General features: G+C 49.3%; 1 protein-coding gene and 1 long non-coding RNA gene across 2 annotated transcripts in view; one reads left to right on the forward strand and one right to left on the reverse strand.

Moving 5' to 3' along the window:
* The window catches only part of ENAH (ENAH actin regulator), a 138,517-nt gene extending 128,416 nt beyond the window's left edge, over positions 1-10,101 (forward strand). The window contains 3 exon segments of the mRNA XM_047077161.1: positions 2,467-2,545; positions 6,573-6,630; positions 7,176-10,101. Coding sequence (XP_046933117.1) covers positions 2,467-2,545; positions 6,573-6,630; positions 7,176-7,213 — 175 coding nt within the window. The 3' untranslated portion in view covers positions 7,214-10,101.
* On the reverse strand, positions 924-18,050 carry LOC124510308 (uncharacterized). Its single transcript, XR_006961667.1, has 2 exons — positions 17,904-18,050; positions 924-2,324 (listed from the first exon to the last, which is right to left on the reverse strand). It is a non-coding gene; the product is annotated as an uncharacterized LOC124510308 (long non-coding RNA).
* Between the last annotated feature and the right edge of the window lie 436 nt (positions 18,051-18,486).

Genomic DNA, 18,486 nt, shown 5'->3' on the forward strand with positions numbered 1-18,486 from the left:
AATTTACTCTTTGAGGAAAATCTCGGTCTCCTACGTACTTGAGTGTCTTTAACAATCTGACATCTAACATCCCAAGCGGATTGTTCTCTAGGATAAGTCCTGTTATACCATTTTTTTTCATTACTAAAGTTAAGAGAAGAACCGCACATTTCGTATTTTTTAATTAAAAAGTTGACAATTTTTAAAAATCCTCAAGTGCTTACACAATATTTAGAATTAATTTGGCAGAATAGGGACTTAAATATTATAGTACTTATTTTATAGGCAGGTATCCAGAGGTAACACAAAAGCCTCTGGGAAACCTCGTTTTGTTATCAATTTTCAGTGAAAATCCATGGGTTAGAAATAACCGAGATCTGCCCATGTTATTATATGCACCTGTTTTTAAAAATTCACATCAAGTCTACTGGGAACGTGACTTAAATAGTATACAGAGGGGTGTCCCTGGCAGTGATTTAGAAGTTCTGCAATCAGATTGTATTCGGCCAAATTGATACTAGCTAAAATTATTTTCATGCTGTTGATGCTGAAAAGATTTAAAGTTTGTCAGCCAGTTAAACCTGCATAAAATGTTTATATCACAAGTGTGAAATCGTTTTTCCTGCTTTTTTTATTTGAGGTGGTTTAATCGTTGTAACCAAAAGACTTAGAAAATTTGCTAGTACGTAAGAGAGAAAAATAGCATTTAATGAGATTTTCTGTTGTTATTCTTCTCCATTATCTTGCTGCTTTCCCACGTAGAGCCCCCCCCCATAGAAGGTTGATAAACCTTTGTTTTAAAAAAGTGGTGATTACTTCTTTCCTTCAGTATGAAAAGTTCCCCCCTTTAGTTAATTATCATGGTGATGGGGCTGGGGGTGGTGATGGTGATGGTGATGGTGGTGGTGGTGGGTTGCATGTTAGCATGAATGAAAATTTCTTAATTGCATGTTTCCTCAATCGTTTATTGTATAATGCTTTGTATTATTTAATAAACACGGATATAGTCATAACATACCGCCCAGTTAATTAGCAGGCTGTAGGCACTCATATGAACGTCAGGGGATATTCGTTATAGAACTTAGGAGGAAAGAATTTGCTGGTTGTACCACCTCAATGTAAAGAGTAAAAGAAAAGCAGAGGAATTAGCAGTGTAACTCGACGAGCAGGAGCAGACAGCGTGGGGAAGGGAAATGCACACAGTGTGTCTGTCGACCATTAAGGGTTTTCACTAGTTCGGGCTCTGCAGGGAACCCCTGCCTTCCCTGCCGCGGATCTGCACGTCCTCGGTGACTAGGGGATTCAACAGTCCCCTCGGCGAAGTGTAAAGGGGTCCGTCCCCTCCCAGGGGAAAGGAGCTGTGTCCTGTAAATCTTCTCCCCGGCCCAGCTCAGTGCTTACTGAGGGGAGTTCTCTGAAAGGTATTACTTCCCTTGTTCCTAAGGGCAGAGCGGCGGCTGCCTCATGATACCAAATCGGTCGACTTGCTCCCTCTCAGCCTTTTAAGCAGTCGTACGTTTGATATGAAAGCAAAGTAACTCAATAGTTCATCTTCACGACCAGCGTCTATGGGTTTAGAGGATGATAAGCCTTGTAAGAGGCTTCGCAAAGTGACGGGTACCGAGTCCTGGTGCAGATTTGTGACGTTGGTCCTCCGCGAACTTGATGATATGTGACTTGACTACTAGTCTGCATCTGCATCGATGTGTGGCCCTCAGAGCGTGGCCACTTTACCAGGCTAACCACCTGGGTGAACGCCCGGTAAAACTCCAGGTTTTCCCCTGGGCTTCCCTCTGGTTGCCAGAGTTGGAGAGGAGACAGGACTGGTTTATTTGATACTGAAACTGTTGTTTAAAATACTCGATTTCTAAGACTGACTTCTTCACGTAGAAGTTTTAGTAGAGCCTCGCGTTCCAAAAGCGTAGTCCTAGTTGGCAGTCCGCTTCTGTGTGGCATTTCCTTTTAAAACGAACGAACGAACAAACAAAATAAGTTTGTGGAAGTAGTTAGCTGGAAACACGCTGTTCGGATGACATCTCCGTAAAAACTTCATCAGGAAAGTGTTTTTCGGCCCAAAACCAAGGCGCAGGATTTGCAAACCGATTCACATTAGGGGTCAGTTCGCCAGACGTTTAGTGGGCACCGCACGGTTTCAGAAGAACGAGACTGTGTCGCACGCGGCCTCGCTCCAGCCCCTGCCCGGAGCACGCGCTCCTCCGCTCCTGCCGGAAGAAGCGCCGCGGTCCCATCGCGTTGCCTGGTCTCTTTACTGAGACCATTTACGGCTGGAAACGCTGAGCCCCGTGAGAAATACTTTCTGCTTTATGTTCCAGTCGGTCCTGCAACTTTGACAATTAACTTGTTAACACAGTGTGTTTTAGGAAAGGGACTTAAATCTGGTGTTGGGTTGGTAAATTTGCAGTTTTTTGTGAACTTCTTAAACATCCTAAGTGTCGTTTACCTGTCCTGGAAATTCTGTTTGTACAGACCAAAATCTGCACCTTCGTCGCAGCCCAGTGCCAACGGCGTCCAGACAGAGGGGCTAGACTACGACAGGCTGAAGCAGGTAGGCACGCTCATTGGCAGCTGCCTCTGGTGCACTGGTTTCTTTCTAGAACTGTCTCGTGTGCATGTGTTCGACAGAGCGTGAACGCACTTGAAAAGAGTGTAGAGTTAAGGGGCGCCTGGGTGGCTCAGTCGGTTGAGAGTCTGACTCTTGATCTCGGTTCAGGCCGTGATCTCACAGTTCGTGAGTTCAAGTCCTGTGTCTGGCTCCACGCTGACCACACTGAGCCTGTTTGGGATTCATTCTCCCTCTCCCTCTCTCTCCCTCTCTCTCCCTCTCTCTCCCTCCCCCTCCCTCCCCCTCCCTCGCTCTCCCTCCCTCCCTCCGTCTCTCTCTCTGTCCCTCTCCCTCCCTCCCTCTGTCTCTCTCTCTCTCTCTCTCCCTCCCACCCTCCCTCCCTCCGTGTCTCTCTCTTTCTCCCTCCCTCCCTCCCTCCCTCCCTCCATCTCTCTCTCTCTCTCTGTCCCTCCCTCCCTCCCTCCCTCCCCCTCCCTCTCCCCCTCCCTCCCTCTCCCTCCCTCCATCTCTCTCTCTCTCTCTGTCCCTCTCTCCCTCCCTCTCCCTCCCTCCCTCCCTCTGTCTGTCTCTCTCTCTCTCTCCCCCCCTCCCTCCCTCTCCCTCCCTCCCTCCATCTCTCTCTCTGTCCCTCTCTCTCCCTCCCTCCTCTCCCTCCCCCTCCCTCCCTCTCTCTCTCCCTCCCTCTTTCTCCCTCCCTCCCTCCCTCCCTCCGTGTCTCTCTCCCTCCCTCCCTCTCCCTCCCTCCCTCCGTGTCTCTCTCTCTCCTTCCCTCCCTCTCCCTCCCTCCGTCTCTCTCTGTCCCTCTCCCTCCCTCCCTCCGTGTCTCTCTCTCCCTCCTTCCGTCTCTCTCTTTCTCTGTCCCTCCCTCTCCCTCCCTCTCCCTCCCTCCCTGTCTCTCTCTCTCTCCCTCTCTCTCTCCCTCTCTCTCTCTCTCCCTCTCTCTCCCTCTCCCTCTCTCTCCCTCTCCCTCTCTCTCCCTCCCTTCCACCCTCCCCTCCCTCCGTGTCTCTCTCTCTCCCTCCCTCTCTCTCTCCCTTTCTCAAGTAAAGAAAAGTTAAAAAGAAGAATGTAGAGTTTAGATATTTTTATACAAATGAAATAGCATTAGTAGTGTATTATTGTTTTCAAACCTTAATTTTTTTGGTTCAGGGCATTAATGTAAAAGTTCCAGCAGTGGCGCAATATAAACTTTAAACGTGAGTGCGTGGCGTATAATTGCGAAGGGAAATAGGCTTGCACTTGTCACCGGACACTGGCAAAAATGGACCCAACAGACCTGGCCTTGTCCAGAATGGGAGGGAGACGGGCACTCTCCGGTACCTCTGTTTTCTAGAAAGCAGTTTGGGAAAACAAGATAAATATCTTACCTTTGAACCCAGAAATTTCACTCCCAGGAATTTATGCTAAGAAAATACTGTAGAAGTATACAGATGGACAGTGTGGGGGAACACCCAGCGGCCATGAAGGAGTCACAGTTGAGAGCATTTAATACTGGATCACGAGGGGCGCCTGGGTGGCGCAGTTGGTTAAGCGTCCGACTTCAGCCAGGTCACGATCTCGCGGTCCGTGAGTTCGAGCCCCGCGTCGGGCTCTGGGCTGATGGCTCGGAGCCTGGAGCCTGTTTCCGATTCTGTGTCTCCCTCTCTTTCTGCCCCTCCCCCGTTCATGCTCTGTCTCTCTCTGTCCCAAAAATAAATAAACGTTGAAAAAAAAAAAATTAAAAAAAAAAAAAATACTGGATCGCGAGCCCTCACCCGTGCTGGCAAAACAGTGACCAACCTGTGCCAACAGTTATCCCACCTTTATGAAAAAGAAAAAGATGTCCGTATTTTGGATACGTCGTACACAGACGTACGTTGTACCCGAATGTGCGTCGTACACGGACGCGCGTCGTACGCGGACGCGCATCGTACGTGGATGCATGTCGTACGTGGACACACATTGTACGAGGACGTGCTCAGAAGCAGGAAAAGAGAAGGAGTGACGGGTGAGGAGATGGTGGACTTTCCAAGATTTTATTCCTAGAGGAGGTGGAATACGTTTTTAAAAAATTGGTAGTGTTAAAAAGATTCGAAGGGGAAGGCCAGCCGGAGCACCTGAGCCCAGAGGAGCCGCAGCGAGAGCGTCCCCTTGGCCTTCCCATCCCGCACACCCGGTGGCCTCTGACAGCGGTGACCACACCAGGCCCCGTGGTGGCCTCGTACCGACCCCCTGGCGGACGCGCAGGCCGGGCACTGGCCGGGCTCACGGTGCGGCACCGTCTAGGGGTCCTCGTGGAGGCCCGTCCAACAGCGTGTGTACTCCAACTGTGTGCTTCGGAGGTTCTGAGAAGTTACGCCGCTCAGCCCCGCGGCCCCGTCCGTAGTTCGAGTCGGGATCAGAACCCAGACCTTTCCTCAAAGCCTGTTCTCCCCATGGCGTCACTCCTTTTTTTAAATGCTAGCAGATGTTCGTGGCTCAAAAAGGGACGGATAATGTTGCAGTGGTAGGAGTTCGGAATTAAAGTCAAATACGAGTTAAGGAGAGAAATACGGACAATGTTTCGGATAAACCTAATTTTTATAAACTGCAAAGCTGTTTGAAAAGTTAAATTGAGTTAGGTGGTTTGAAAAGGAAGCTTGAGGTCATTGATGATCAAGCCCCTATTTTCCCGTATATCTAACGTGACTTTCTTTTCTTGAAAACACTTTAGAGTAGAGTACTTGCACACGCTTAAGAACGTGGTACACTCTTGGCTGTCTGTAGGGGAGGAGAAGAGAGGAAAGGTTTGATTCCTATTAATTGGAATAAGGACACAGTGAGGCGAGGCTGTTCCGATAACTGCTGTGCTTGTTCCTTATTGTAAAGCGGGGGAGTTACTGATAGTTTCAACCTTATTTTAAACCTGAAAAACCTTTTAAGAAAATGAACTTAAACAGAGCAGCTGAATCTGAACCTGAAGTGTGCGACGTTAAAGAAGGTCGCACGCTGGGAACTAGTCCACCCTGAGGGTAGCTGTTACTTTTCAGATTTGCATCGCCTTGTCAGAAACCCTTTTAGTTGTCACATGACCCCGTTCTTGGTCATTTTTTAAGGGGGTGGGGGTGTCTATTATTCCAAAATCAACTTGGAAATCGAGATTTTGCGAACTATTTGAGGATGGAATGGTTTTCCTGGAGGAAGGAGCGTCCAGGTCGACACTGTTACATCGTAGTGTGACAGGGGTCACGTGAATGCCGGAGACTCTCTGGCAGCCGTGTGAAGTCAGTGAAGTGGCGAAACTCATTTTAATATATCTTATTTAACCTAATAGAACTAAATAATATTTCCATATGTAATCAGTGTTTAAAAATTACCCAAGAGCTATTACACGTCATTACACATTATTTCTTCACGCCGAATCTTTGAACTCTGGTGCGTTTTACACGGGCGCTGCGTCTCAGCCCAGCCTGGCCACGTCTCCGGTGCTCGGTGGCTGCGTGCGGCTGGTACCTGCCATTTCGGACCTGCGGGTCCAGCAGGGCCCCCTCCAGCCTCGTGTCCACCCGGTAGGGCGGCCCTGAGGGCCCGCCAGGGGAGTCCCAGAGTCCTCGAAACACAGTTGGCAGCTGTGGCGGGGTCCCCGGGGAATCCTGTGCTTCCGACCGGATCACCGCTCGGCCAGGATCTGCTCTTCTGGTGTAGTTTTCCTGTTCCTTGAAATTTCGTTCTGCACCAACTCTCATACTGCTCCCAGAAGATGAGGTTCAAAGCAGAGCTGTTGTCTTTTCTAGAAATCATCTGAATCCTGCCTTTCTCTGGACAGCAGAATTATTTTTAGTTTTAGAAAGCATTCTGGTGTCTCATGTTTCGCTAGGCTGGAATCAGAGAAGACTGTTAAAACATGATTTGCCGAGGCTACCCTAAGACATAAGTGGTCTGGCAGCAAAACCGTACATCAAACTTCATATATTCTCAGAATTTTATGCAAGCAAGAGTATCTGGAGGAGTAATTTTTTTTCTGCATTCCTGTTTTTCTCTAATATTTTAGGACATTTTAGATGAAATGAGAAAAGAATTAACAAAGCTAAAAGAAGAGCTCATTGATGGTGAGTATGTCGGCAGATTTGCTGCCCCTGTACCGTTTGACGATACCTGTCTTTAAAGATCTGCACACAAAGAAATAACCAGTTTATTGCTTGGGGGCATAAACCAATTACTTTCGCATAGTATCCTGCCCTTCGCGTGGCTCGGGGTGCGGGAAGAGCCCACTCCTTACAGCGGAAGCTGTAAAAACCCAGGTAAAGAAGTCCTGACATCTCAGGTGTGGAGTCCAGGGGAGCTGGCCTGTCCCTGCCTGTCCTCCAGTCCCACCCGCTGCCCTCTTGTTCTGAGCCCGCGGCATCCACTCTTCTGTGTTGTAAGCAAGAGGGAGAGAGCAAGTGAATGAGTGTGCGTGTGTGTGTGTGTGTGTGTGTGTGTGTGTACACACATAAGAATTAGTACCATCTTTGTATTAAGAAAACAAAGGTCTGTGCAAGGTCAGTCCATCTTTTTTTGCTGGGCGCTTGAACACAGTCGCTGAGGGTTCTTAGGAATGAATCTTTCCCTCCACATCAAATTTACTCGCAATGCGTTTCCTTCTCGTACCCAGCGATCAGGCAAGAACTGAGCAAGTCCAATTCTGCGTAGAGAAGCAAGCCCAGGAGAAACAGGACCGTAGCTGGAGGAAGAAAAAAGACCCCTGCAAACAACAGCTGTTAACAACAAGCCCCTACGTTTTGTGAGCCGCGAGAAGAAAGTGGATACAGATGGTCGGGAGGAGGAGAGCCGGCGCACTTGTGAGCCTTCAGATGCTGTTGCTCTGGCGATCAGCGATTTCCCTCCAGTTTGCTGCTTTCTTCTGACCTTTTCAACAGGATGGAAGGGTCGGATAAGAGTTCCCATTTAACGGTTATGCAGAAAATCCTAAGCCCATCAGGCAGAATCGCCGTGCATTGAAATATTTTCATGTCAAGACAAAATCGCACGTTTTCCACAACCCATTGCTAAAATAAAGAGGAGAAAGGCTTAAGAAGTTTGTTTTCAGAGAGTGCTGATGAAGAATTTAGCAAGTTACGCTATTGTATTGTAAATGTTTCTCTCAGGTTTGTCTTCCTATCATGTGTGATGTTCCGTAATTGAGGTCAGCCCTGTGGAGGTTAAGATCCTAAAACGTGGAACAAATGGAATTGTACGTGCTTTCAAAGGGCGATATTTATAAGAAAGTGTCCTAAAAATGATTTGTCTGGCTTGAGGAATTTTAGAATGATAGGAAGTCTCTCGAGTTAGCCTTCATGCAATTTTGTAGATTACAACATAAAATTCATCCAGAATTTAAAGATTTAGATGCCTTCCTAAATTGTTAAAATGCTTTACCAAATCTATGACTCCTACATAACACACACCAGTGGTCAAATGTAAAACAATATATTGTAGATTTACTGTAGGTTTTCAACCTTTTTTAGATTTATGCATGTGGACATTTTTATAATGTAATTACAACCACCACAAAATTAGCTTTTTTAATTGCAAACAGTAATGCATGTCACACTAATATGTAGTGGCCTTTTCAAGGCCTGGTCCCAGGGAAAACATTTTGTAGAGTGTAGGGGGTGGGAGGAAGGGAAGGAATAAGTTTTCATTTAAAGTTAATTTCTGCATTGTCTTTTTTTCTCAATTACCTGCATGAATAATAATGAGGAATATTTTGTGACTTTAATTGGTAAATATGTTAGCAGAACCAAGTACTTAATCTTTTACATCATGTCTTCAGCTGTTCGTATTTTAGCTTCAGTAATTTCAATGGTCTGAAACATGATTCTGAGCTTCACATGAATCACATCATACTGTGGGACTCGAAAACTCGATCCCTGAATCTGGCAGTTACTATGACCTAGGTGCCCTGCAGTCGGACAGGTGTTCAGGTGCATGTTCTGACCAGGAAAGCTGCTCTTGAATTGTGTTGTGTGGAAACATAAGATGTGGCAGCGTCAGCAGCGACTGAGGTCACAGGCGTCAGTCACGCGGCAGCGGGGACCGGCGAGGGGCTCTGAGTAGTTCTCCGGTGACAGAGTGAGACTTGGGGTAGGAGGACGGGATTAGATCCTCTGCTGACCCCGACTCGGGTGTGTGTGCGTGCGTTCGTAATCCACACCCTTCTCCTGGAAACTCACGAAGATTAAAATAGGGGAGACATTCTGTATGTTGCAATGATAGTTTTTTTTTTTTTTTTTTGAAAATTTAGGAAATCAGAAACTCTCCAGGCTCTCTGTCTTGATGTATGCTTCAGTTACGTGCCATACTTGCTTTGAAATCTTTGATTATCTGAAGTTTCACTAAAGTTTTGAAGAAGTAATCCATTTTCATCTGCTTTCTAGATTTCGTAATCTCATTTGGGAAGACGGAGCTTGTCGATAGCATAGTTTTCTAAAGGCTGCGGATTTGCCATTACCCTTCCAAACGGTGTGAACGAGGGAGGTTTTTCCTGCTTACGGTAGTTCCCGTTTGTGTAGAAACTGCGGTTTGACATTAATCTGTGATGGGTGAGCTGTCCTCACTCAGGTCTGTGGTTGTGTTTTCTGTCCCTCTTCATGGTCAGGCAGTAGTAAAGGCATTCAAGATGCGGCAGGCTTCTGAAGTACTGTTTTCTAGAAGAACTAGGAGGCATTTTCATTTTTATTACTGTACTTTCGGTTATGCAGACACTTCGATGGTATAAACGCTTATGTCCCCTATAAATCTGGTGAGAAATCACGTGATTTTGTTGGTTGTTGGTCTCTAGTAGGATAGGATGCTGGGTGCACGTGGTCCAAAGTGAGATAAAAGACTGCAGTAAAACGCTAGATCTCAAAAAGGAACCGGTTTACGCGCTAACTGTCTCGTGCCTTTTGGTCTAACATTAGCAGGATATCTGTGTAAAATGACAGAAAACCAGTGTTGAATCACGCCATTTTCCATCATTTTGCATTATCCCGGATTGCTAAATGTGTTCTTTACAAGACGTTTGATGAAATCACTGTACACATCCGCTGTCCTACGTGACAGTTTTGTCATCGTTAGAGATTTCAGTAACTCACGCGGGAAGTTCTCAGAGCGATGTTCCTCGGAACCCCGTCAGACGACGGTTTTTGTGCTCTAGTCCACGGGCTGTCTGAAGCTGAGTGCAGTTCAGGGGTCCTTTCTAGTTACAGGAAGGCACTTCTTTCCTCAACACTGTGATCTGACCCGTGACCAATCCGTCCTGTGCGCTGTGTCAACGGCCGACGGTCCATCGCAAACCAACTGAATGTACACACCTCCCGCCGGTGCCGAGGTCTCTCCGGAACGGCTGTCCCGGTCGCGGTTCGTCCACACTTTGCCAGCGTCAAGTGTCCGTCGGAACCGAGGACGAAACACTAACGAATGTTGGATTCTCGTGCTTTAGGTGTGCTTCCTCTTTAGCCTTTTCGGTTCTCTGCCATTTTTACCGTACTGTTTCATTTAAATTTCCTACACGCTAACTTCGTTTGTGTGATTGAAATAAACTTGCAGTATATACATGTTGCTTGTGTGTGACGCTCAGATAATACTGTGAAATAGGCTGTCGGCTCTGAAGTAAGTTCTGCTGCATGTGGAAAGCCCGTGCAAAACGCCCAGGACTTCAACCCACGTAAAGTTTACACGGCACGTCACCGTTCCCTCCAGAGTCCCTAAGTCGAACACACTGAGTAACATAGACACAGATGTGGTCGTGTGTACTTTTTGTTCAGAATGGCTGTTGTGTGTCCCCTCTCCTCTCAGCCCTGTTGGCGTCTCCCAGTCAAGAGTGACGAGAGTTTGATTTCACTCCGTTTTGTTCTGCGGCCTAGACGCTCACGCACGCAGTCCGGCCTCCCTGTGTGGTTTGCAGGGAGCAGGGCCTGAGCAAGCCCTGAATTCTAGACACCGTGAAGTCTGGTCTGCGGTGTCCATTCACTCAGTGTGCCAGCTTCTCGAAACCTTCATTAAGCAGCGGCACTTTTTACCTGACTTCATGAAACACTGATTTTTGAGTGCCATTTTACAGTTTGAATGTGTTCATCAGAGGTACGGGCTATCCTTGGCTTTCTTGTTTTGCCAGACCCGGGTTTTCCCTCCGTCAGCGTCCACCGTCCCCAAACGGTCCGCTGGTGTCCCTCTCCCTGTCCTCTCTCAGACTTTTGCTTCCCTTCATGTATCAATCACAAACCCCGCTCAAAAGTACATCAAGTAACGTGACAACCAGTTAAATTTGCACAGCCACACGCGTGTGTCCGAGGACCTGTGTCTCCTTCCGATGCCATCGTGAAGTGCTCTACAGAGCACCGTTGACAAATGCCGCAGAGTCGCTGTCATTCTGTCAGTGGCCACCTTGTAATCCTGTCACCTCTGTCACTGGCAGCATGAAAATGGCATTGCATGAAGTGAGCCGTGTGAAAGAACTCTCTAGAGGCTCCTTTATGTCGGCGCTCTGTAGTCGTGTTTCCTGAAGGCAGACCTGTTCCTGTGGTGCCATTTTTGTTTTGACTACATGAATTTGTCCCTGTACGTCTCCTCAGAACTTAAGGGATGAGAAAGGGATCGCGAGAGGAACACCGAAAGTCCTGATGCTCAGTACTTCTGACTTGTCACTGAACAGTCACTCAGTATTTGTACTTAGATACTTTTGAGTTAGAACTTGAAGTGTGTGTCCAAGGACCCGTGGATCTGAGTGAACAGGACCGTTGTAGGTACATAAAGATGTGGTGGGGGACATTTACTTAAAAAAATTTTTTTTAATGTTTATTTATCTTTTAGAGAGAGTGTGAGCAGGGGAGGGGCAGAGAGAAGGGGAGACACAGAACCGAAGGAGGCTCCGGGCTCCGAGCTGTCGGCACAGAGCCCGACACGGGGCTCGAACCCACGAGCTGTGAGATCATGACCTGACCTGGGTCAAAGTTGGACGCTTAGCCAACTGAGCCCCCCAGGCGTCCCAGAACATTCACTGTTCAGAGTAGCTTTCTCCTGGGTCTGAATACAGTAAACGAAGACGCTAGAGCGGATGGCCCTTCAGGAAAGGGCATTTGCATGAGCCGAGCCCTGCTGGAGGTCCGTGAGCTGTGTGGGTCCCCTTGTGTCATTTCTAGATAATGGTTGAAGATCAAGAGATTTTTATATCTTAAAGATACTAGAAGAACAAAACATTCAAAATAAAAAAAAAAAAAAAACGCCCAAGATTGATTAGAAAAGAAAGTGCTAAAACAGTGAGTTTCGGGTGGTCAGGATATCGAGCACTGACACAAACCAGCATCCGCGGTGCAGACCCCGCGGGCGGCTGGAGTCTCCCGGTGAGGGCACACGTGTGAACGCTGCTCACGTACAGACTGGGTACGTGTAGCTGTCTTTCTGAGTAGTTTGTCTTTGTAAAGGACTTTTCCTTCCAACGATTATAGATGTCTGTTGCCCAGAAACTCCCTAACCCGGAGCCTCAAATACGCCAGCGCACCTGCCGCTAGACGTGACCTGGCCTCCACGGTGTTCTGAGTACGACTTTCTGTTCGAATCAAAACCATTAGGAACGCTCGCGTGTTTCATTAGAAAACCAAGTCTGTATTTATGCCCCGAATGAAAAAATCCGTATGCGGGTGACAACCTCCGAGTTCATCGTGTCTAACTTTAACTCTTTCCCCCTCCCTTCCAAGAGTGATTTCTTCCGCAGCAGGTAACAGAATCGCTTCCATACGTAAAGAAGAAACCACTAACATAGCGAATGATGTTCGAGGAGTCTGTGTTCTTCATAAGTGGCGGTTTTGCGAGAAGGCTTCGTGTGTATAGAAAAAGCGTGTAGCTGGCCCTTTGGCCTTCATGAGAAACGACACGGAGAGGGAAAGAAATTTACACTAAGGATCAGGTACATGAGTCCTCATTCAGATCTAGAGACCAGGAAGGTAGGTTCTGGGCTCCCACTCGGCCCCTGCATCGCGGTCCCCCCGAGACTGTGCACCAACGGGCAGCTTTGCAAAATCGGTTCTCAAAACTCCCAACGTTCCGTGCCCTTAGTCACATCCATGGGGCCTGTAAGTCCCTTTTCTAAACAGCAAAGTCATTTTTAAACGTCTGTGCGTTTGCTTCATTGAATTTTAGGTGGGAAGTCTCCACTTAGGAGTTTCCTTGTCCCGTCCCAGGGGAGCCCGTGTTCAGTTCTGCCCGCCGCACACTAGGGGCCCGGTGTCTGGGACTTCCCCTGGCCCTGTGCCCCCTCGAGTCTGGTGGCGCCTGTGTTCACAGCCCTCCGGCCATCACGCTGGTGGCTGGCCAGGCGACACGGGCGAGGAGCTAATGTAGAGCTGGAACGGCCCACAGAGTCCCTGTGGTGGGCACGGAATCTCCGGAAGCACCCTTTGCCCTGAGAAAACTACTGGGAGGGTTGAGATACTCAGAAGAGTCGTGCTAACACCCGGCATCGTTTTTCTTCTACTTACTAGGTATCCAGGGTGAGGGGTGGGGGTGTTCGGGCCTGAGCCGGGAGCTGGCCCCCCACGGGGACCGCTCCTTGTCACTGCCCCTGTCCTTGGCTGAGAGCAGATTTGGGGTTAGTGGTCTCTGAGAGCAGGTGGTGTTCCAGGATCTGTGTTAATCCACCCTGTGCCCCTCCTCGGGCCTGATGCCCAAGTCACTGCTTTCACCCTGGCCGCGCGGGGCCCGTTGGCTTCGCCGGAGGGGAAGGGTGTGCAGGGCCCGGTCCCCTCCCTCTAGGCCTCACAGGTGGCGTCTCCTCTGCGGCCACTGGCTGGCTGCCTTACTCTTTCTTGACCCGAGAGAAGGGAAACTTCCCTCTTCTACCTTAAGCGCAGCTTGTAAGTGGCCCAAATCCTTAGGCCCCAGTCGCTCAGGAACACGCATCCTCGGAACAAGGAAGAATCTGGGAGGCGACCACTGAGGTTGGTGCCGTCACTCCGGATCCTGGTGGTGCCCTCGGAACCACTGGTGTCTGCCTGGCAGCGTTCCTGCGTCTGGTCGCAGCCCTCAGCCCGGAGGCACAGTGCGGTGGCCCTGTCTGTGTGCACCCCGGGCTCCTGTTCCCCTGCGTCAACGACAGGACATCCTGCGACTCTGGTCCCGGAGCTGCTTCGGTGCACAGATGCGGAGGCCGCATGCCCTTGTGTATTGGAGCGGGGGGAGGGGCTCCTCCACGGTTGGGTGTCCCCTGACCCTGCTATGCCCCGGCCCCCCTGCCCTCTGCCCTTGTGTAGACGCGCACATGCTGTCACTCCTTCCTCGCCAGCCCGTTTGAGTGTCGTCCTGGGTACTTGCTTGGTGTCGACAACAGGAAGGTAACCGGCACGAAGTCAGAGGTCCAGCCGGAAGGTGTGGAGACTAAAAGTTGAGCCCTGTCTCGCGGATGTCCCGTTCCTTCAGTTCTAGGTGGGTGTGCATGTGCTCTGGAATTCTTTTTCTGTCGGCAAGAAGATAGGCTTTTCGTTACGCGAGTGTTCCTTTTTTGGGAAACTGAAGCGTTTCTAACGAAAGTGAATGAGCTAGGAAGAAAATTCTATCTTGAGACATCTGTAGTTGATGCGAAATATTCCAAACTCAATTACAGTATTTACATATTTTCATAGAAGTTCTATTTTTGGTTTGCTTGCGAAGACTGAATGAGGAAGCCTCCCGCGGTCGGTAATTACAGAAACGCACAGAAGATCTCTAGTCGGTAGCTGGGGGACGGAGCAGGTGTGCGAGGACCAGCCGGGACTGTGTCGTCAGCAGAGGTGGACGTTCGGGGTTCCAGGGTAAAGCTCCCTGCTGCCTTGCGTTTGGGAGGAACTTTCAGAAACTTCCTTTATGTGACCTAAACAAAAACTCCTCCTCCGATGTGCTTTCTGCTGACCCTTTGGGGGGTGAGAGCGGGCATCTGAGTGATAGGAAAGCTGGTTTGGCCCTTTGTATTTGGTCTTCGGTGAGGGGGGGGGGTGGCCGCGAGGACATCCGCTGTTTCCGTTATATTTGGGTTGTTAAATACATTGTCGTCTGCAGACCTGCCCAGGGGGTGGTCCAGAAGCATATGGGAGAATAGCACAACAGATAAAGTTTCAAGGCGAACTTCTAACGGTCCAAACGGCTTGGTCTCTCGTGATCTTGCTCTGCGACAGATTTTACCACTAGAAATGCGCATTTGTGTCCTTAGAAAGTTATGCGGGGTGGTTTTCTTTGCTGAAAACACACAGCCCTCGAAAGCAGGACTTTATAACCTGGGAGTGAGCCACTGACAGCGGCGTGGACTGCACGCTTTAGAAGTTAAGGTTGATCTATGGGGCGCCGGGTGGCTCAGTCGGTTGACCGTTCGACTCTAGGTTTCGGCTCAGGTCATGATCTCCTGGTTCATGCGTTTGAGCCCCACATCAGGCTCCGTGCTGATGGTGTGGAGCCTGCTTGGGATTCTCGCTCACTCCCCCTCTCTCTGCCCCTGCCCTGCTTGCTCTCGCTCTCAAAAATAAATGCATACACTTCAGAAAAAAATTTTTTAGGTTGATGTAAACAGCCACAAGGCGGTGGTGGTATTTTATGTGTACACAGAGCCTCATGAATGTTGCCTCACAGACTTCCTGAGTTACGGGCCGGGCTCCATTTCAGGAGTACAAGAAACGGCAGCGACTTGTCTTAAAGGCCGGAAGCAAAGGCAGGAAAGTAAAGATGAGCAAGTGGGGCCACAGCAAATTAAAAAGCTTCGGCACAGCAAAGGAGGCCATCAACAGAAGGAAAAGGGAACCTGCAGGATGGGAGAAAGAGATCTGCAGATCGTCTGTCTGGTGGGGGGGCTAATGTCCAAAACAGGCGGAACTCAACGGAACTCAACACAACTCAATAGCAAAAAAAAAAAAAAAAAAAAAAAAAAATCTGATTAAAAAATAGTGGGAGGCTCGGAACAGACATTTCTCCAAAGAACACCTCCAGATGGCCACCAGGCACCGGAACAGATGCTCAGCGTCACCGATCCCGAGGGAAATACAGGTCAACACCACAGCGAGAGAGCACCGCACACCTGTCAGGACGGCCGTCTTCAGAAACAGAACAGTCCGTGTCGGCGGGGATGCGGAGAAGGGGGACCCCCCGTCCGGTGCAGGTGGGAATGCGACCCGGAGCGGCTGCTCTGGAGAACAGCGCGGAGGTCCTTTGAAAAATTGAACGTAGAACGACCCTGTGACCCAGGAAGTCCTCCGCTGGCTGTTTGTCTGAGGGAGACCCTGATCGGGACCCTGATTAGGACCCTCACGCTCACGGCAGCATTGTTGACAGCAGCCGAGGCGAGGAAGCCACGAGTGTCCGTGGAAGGGTGAGTGATGATACGTATGTGATTATACACGATACTGGGATATGACTCAGCCATAAGGAAGAATGAAACTTGCCCCTTGGAACGACACAGACGGACCCGAGGACATTTCACTAAGCGACATGGGTCAGAGAAAAGTACCATAGGACCGTGTTTATAGTGAAACCTGAAAACCCAAACCCTGAGCTCATAGATACAGAGAATAGATTGGGGGCTGCCGGGGGTGGGGGTGAGGGTGAAATGGGTAAAGAGGATCAAAAAAAAAAAAAAAGGCTTTTCCTGTTGACATGACCCCATTTTGTTCATGTCCTTTCATCTCAGAAGTGTAGGTCCAGGCTGGGGCTGAAGGGGCCCTTGTTCTAGAGTGTGGTATAAGGGATGCTTGTTGCAAACTCCTGGGAAAGCCTTTTTCCCTCCTGGATTCGAGAAAGGCAAATGAGGAGAAATGTTCTACCCTGCTCTGCCCCTCACTTCTCTTCCTTGAATGTGATGTGGGTGTCTGATGCTCTGAGCAGTGGCAGCCATGTTGTAGTCATGAGGGGAAGGTGGAGAGAATCTCAGAGACCCCAGATCTGACATTACTGCATCACTGAACCAATGTCAGCAACCCTCTACCTTCCTACTTGAGGGAAAAATACCCACCCACCCCCATGTGTTGAAGCCACTGCTGGTCAGAATTTCTGTTACTTGCAGCCGAAGGGATTCCTGACCAGCATGAAAAAGGTACTGGGGGAGTGCAGAGGAAGACTTCCTGGCCGAGGAAGCGTCTGAGGTCAACTTTGGAGGGTGAATGTGTGAAGGGCGTTCCAGGCTGAGCACTGAGGGGCAAGGGTATAGAAGTTCCAGAAGCCTCCAAGTTTTGATAATGTTGAATACAGCTGCTAAAACACCCACGTGGAGATTTTAGTGCGGATAGAAATTTCACCTCCTTCGGGGAGACACCCAGGAGCGTGATTGCTGGATCGTACGGGAAGGGTGTGTTTTTTAGGTTTTGTTAAGAAGGCACCAAAATGTCCTCCAAAGCGGCTGCACGACTTTGCGTCCCCACCGGGCAGGGAAGGAGAGTTTCCGCTGCTGCAAATCCCCACCTCATTGGCTGCCGTCACTGGACCTCCACCCTTCCACTAGGCATGTGTAGTTAAGTGGCCATTAAAAAAAATATTTTTAACGTTTATTCATTTTTGAGAGAGAGAGCATGAGCAAGGGAGGGACAGAGAGAGAGGGAGACACAGAATCCGAAGCAGGCTCCAGGCTCCGCGCTGCTAGCACAGAGCCCAACGCGGGGCTTAAACCCACAAACTGTGAGATCGTGACCTGAGCCGAAGTTGGACTCTTAACTGACTGAGCCCCCGGGGCCCTGTTAAGTGGCCATTTTGACACGGGAACATTCCAAACTCTCGAAAACACAACATGTCAAATATTCTCTCGTTTTTCCAGAGTGAAAGTAATTTTTTTTTTCTGATTAGAAAAGTATGAAGTTAGCAGAGTCTGGATGGCTCAGCCTATTAAGCCTCCGACTCTTGATTTCTGCTCAGGTTATGATCTCACGGTTTGTGGGATCGAGCCCTGCATCGGGCTCTGCGCTGACAGCGTGGCGTCTTGGGATGCTCTCTCCCTCTCTCTCTGCCCCTCCCCCCCAAATAAAGAAACAAACAAACAAACAAACAAACATTAAAGAAAAGTGAGAGGTTGGCACTGAAGGATAACAAGACAACACTAAAGTTGTTACATATAATTATGGTTCTACCCCCTGGAGGTGACCGTTGGTAAGACTCCTGCATACTCGTCCAGAGCATATTCTGTGGCTGTCTTATTACCTTCGAAAGAACTCGATACTATGATGTGGACTCGTCTCTACACGTACAACTACAGACCTGCATCCTGGCGTTTAATCGTTACGAAAGATTTCGTTATCAGGATCCTGGCCGGTTACTTAACTTCCTGTTGACGGCCGCTGGATGGTCTTTCCCGCTATTGTAGCGGTCGGCGCAGCCCTGTGGAGCCAGTCAGGATTATGGGAACGCAAATTAAACTTACCGAGTCAATCAAGAGAAACGATTGTCCCGGGAGAAGTCTCTGGCGTGGGGCTGATGTGGCTCTAAGTCTTTCCCGGGGCTTGGGATCGGCAGGCTGGCCGTCTCCCTCGCGGTGGAAGATGGCTCCCGGGAGCCTGACCGCTGTCTTCTCAGAAGAGGAAGCAAGCTCTCTTTAAAAAAATAAAAATAAAATCAGTTCCTGCATTCACTCATTTACTCTAATTGGCCTGGCGTGGCCAGTCTTTGTGGCCGGGAGGCTGGTTTGATTGGCCAGGCGTTGGAGCCCCTGGACGAGGGAGGCCGTGGGTGCTGGCGGGTGGGGGGACCACAGCGTCCTCATGAACGTCGTTAACGCGTGTGAGACGCCCCCACCACGTGCAGCTGTTTCCAAGGACGGGCTCCAAGAGGATATGTTGACTCGACAGATTTGCACACGTGCCAATTTCCTCCCTGTGCCCAAAGGACTGGTCTTTGCCACTGTGGCAGAGGAGAGTAAGACGGTGTCGTGTTGCTCTTTGGATTAGAACACCGTATTAGGGCTCTCCAGAGAAATAGAACTAGATGTGTGTATATGCGCATAGCAG

The sequence above is a fragment of the Lynx rufus genome, unplaced genomic scaffold (genome assembly GCF_022079265.1).
Source record: "Lynx rufus isolate CCGP_SWC_20201006 ecotype Redwood Valley unplaced genomic scaffold, mLynRuf1.p SCAF_15, whole genome shotgun sequence".
Taxonomy (NCBI): Eukaryota; Metazoa; Chordata; class Mammalia; order Carnivora; family Felidae; genus Lynx; species Lynx rufus.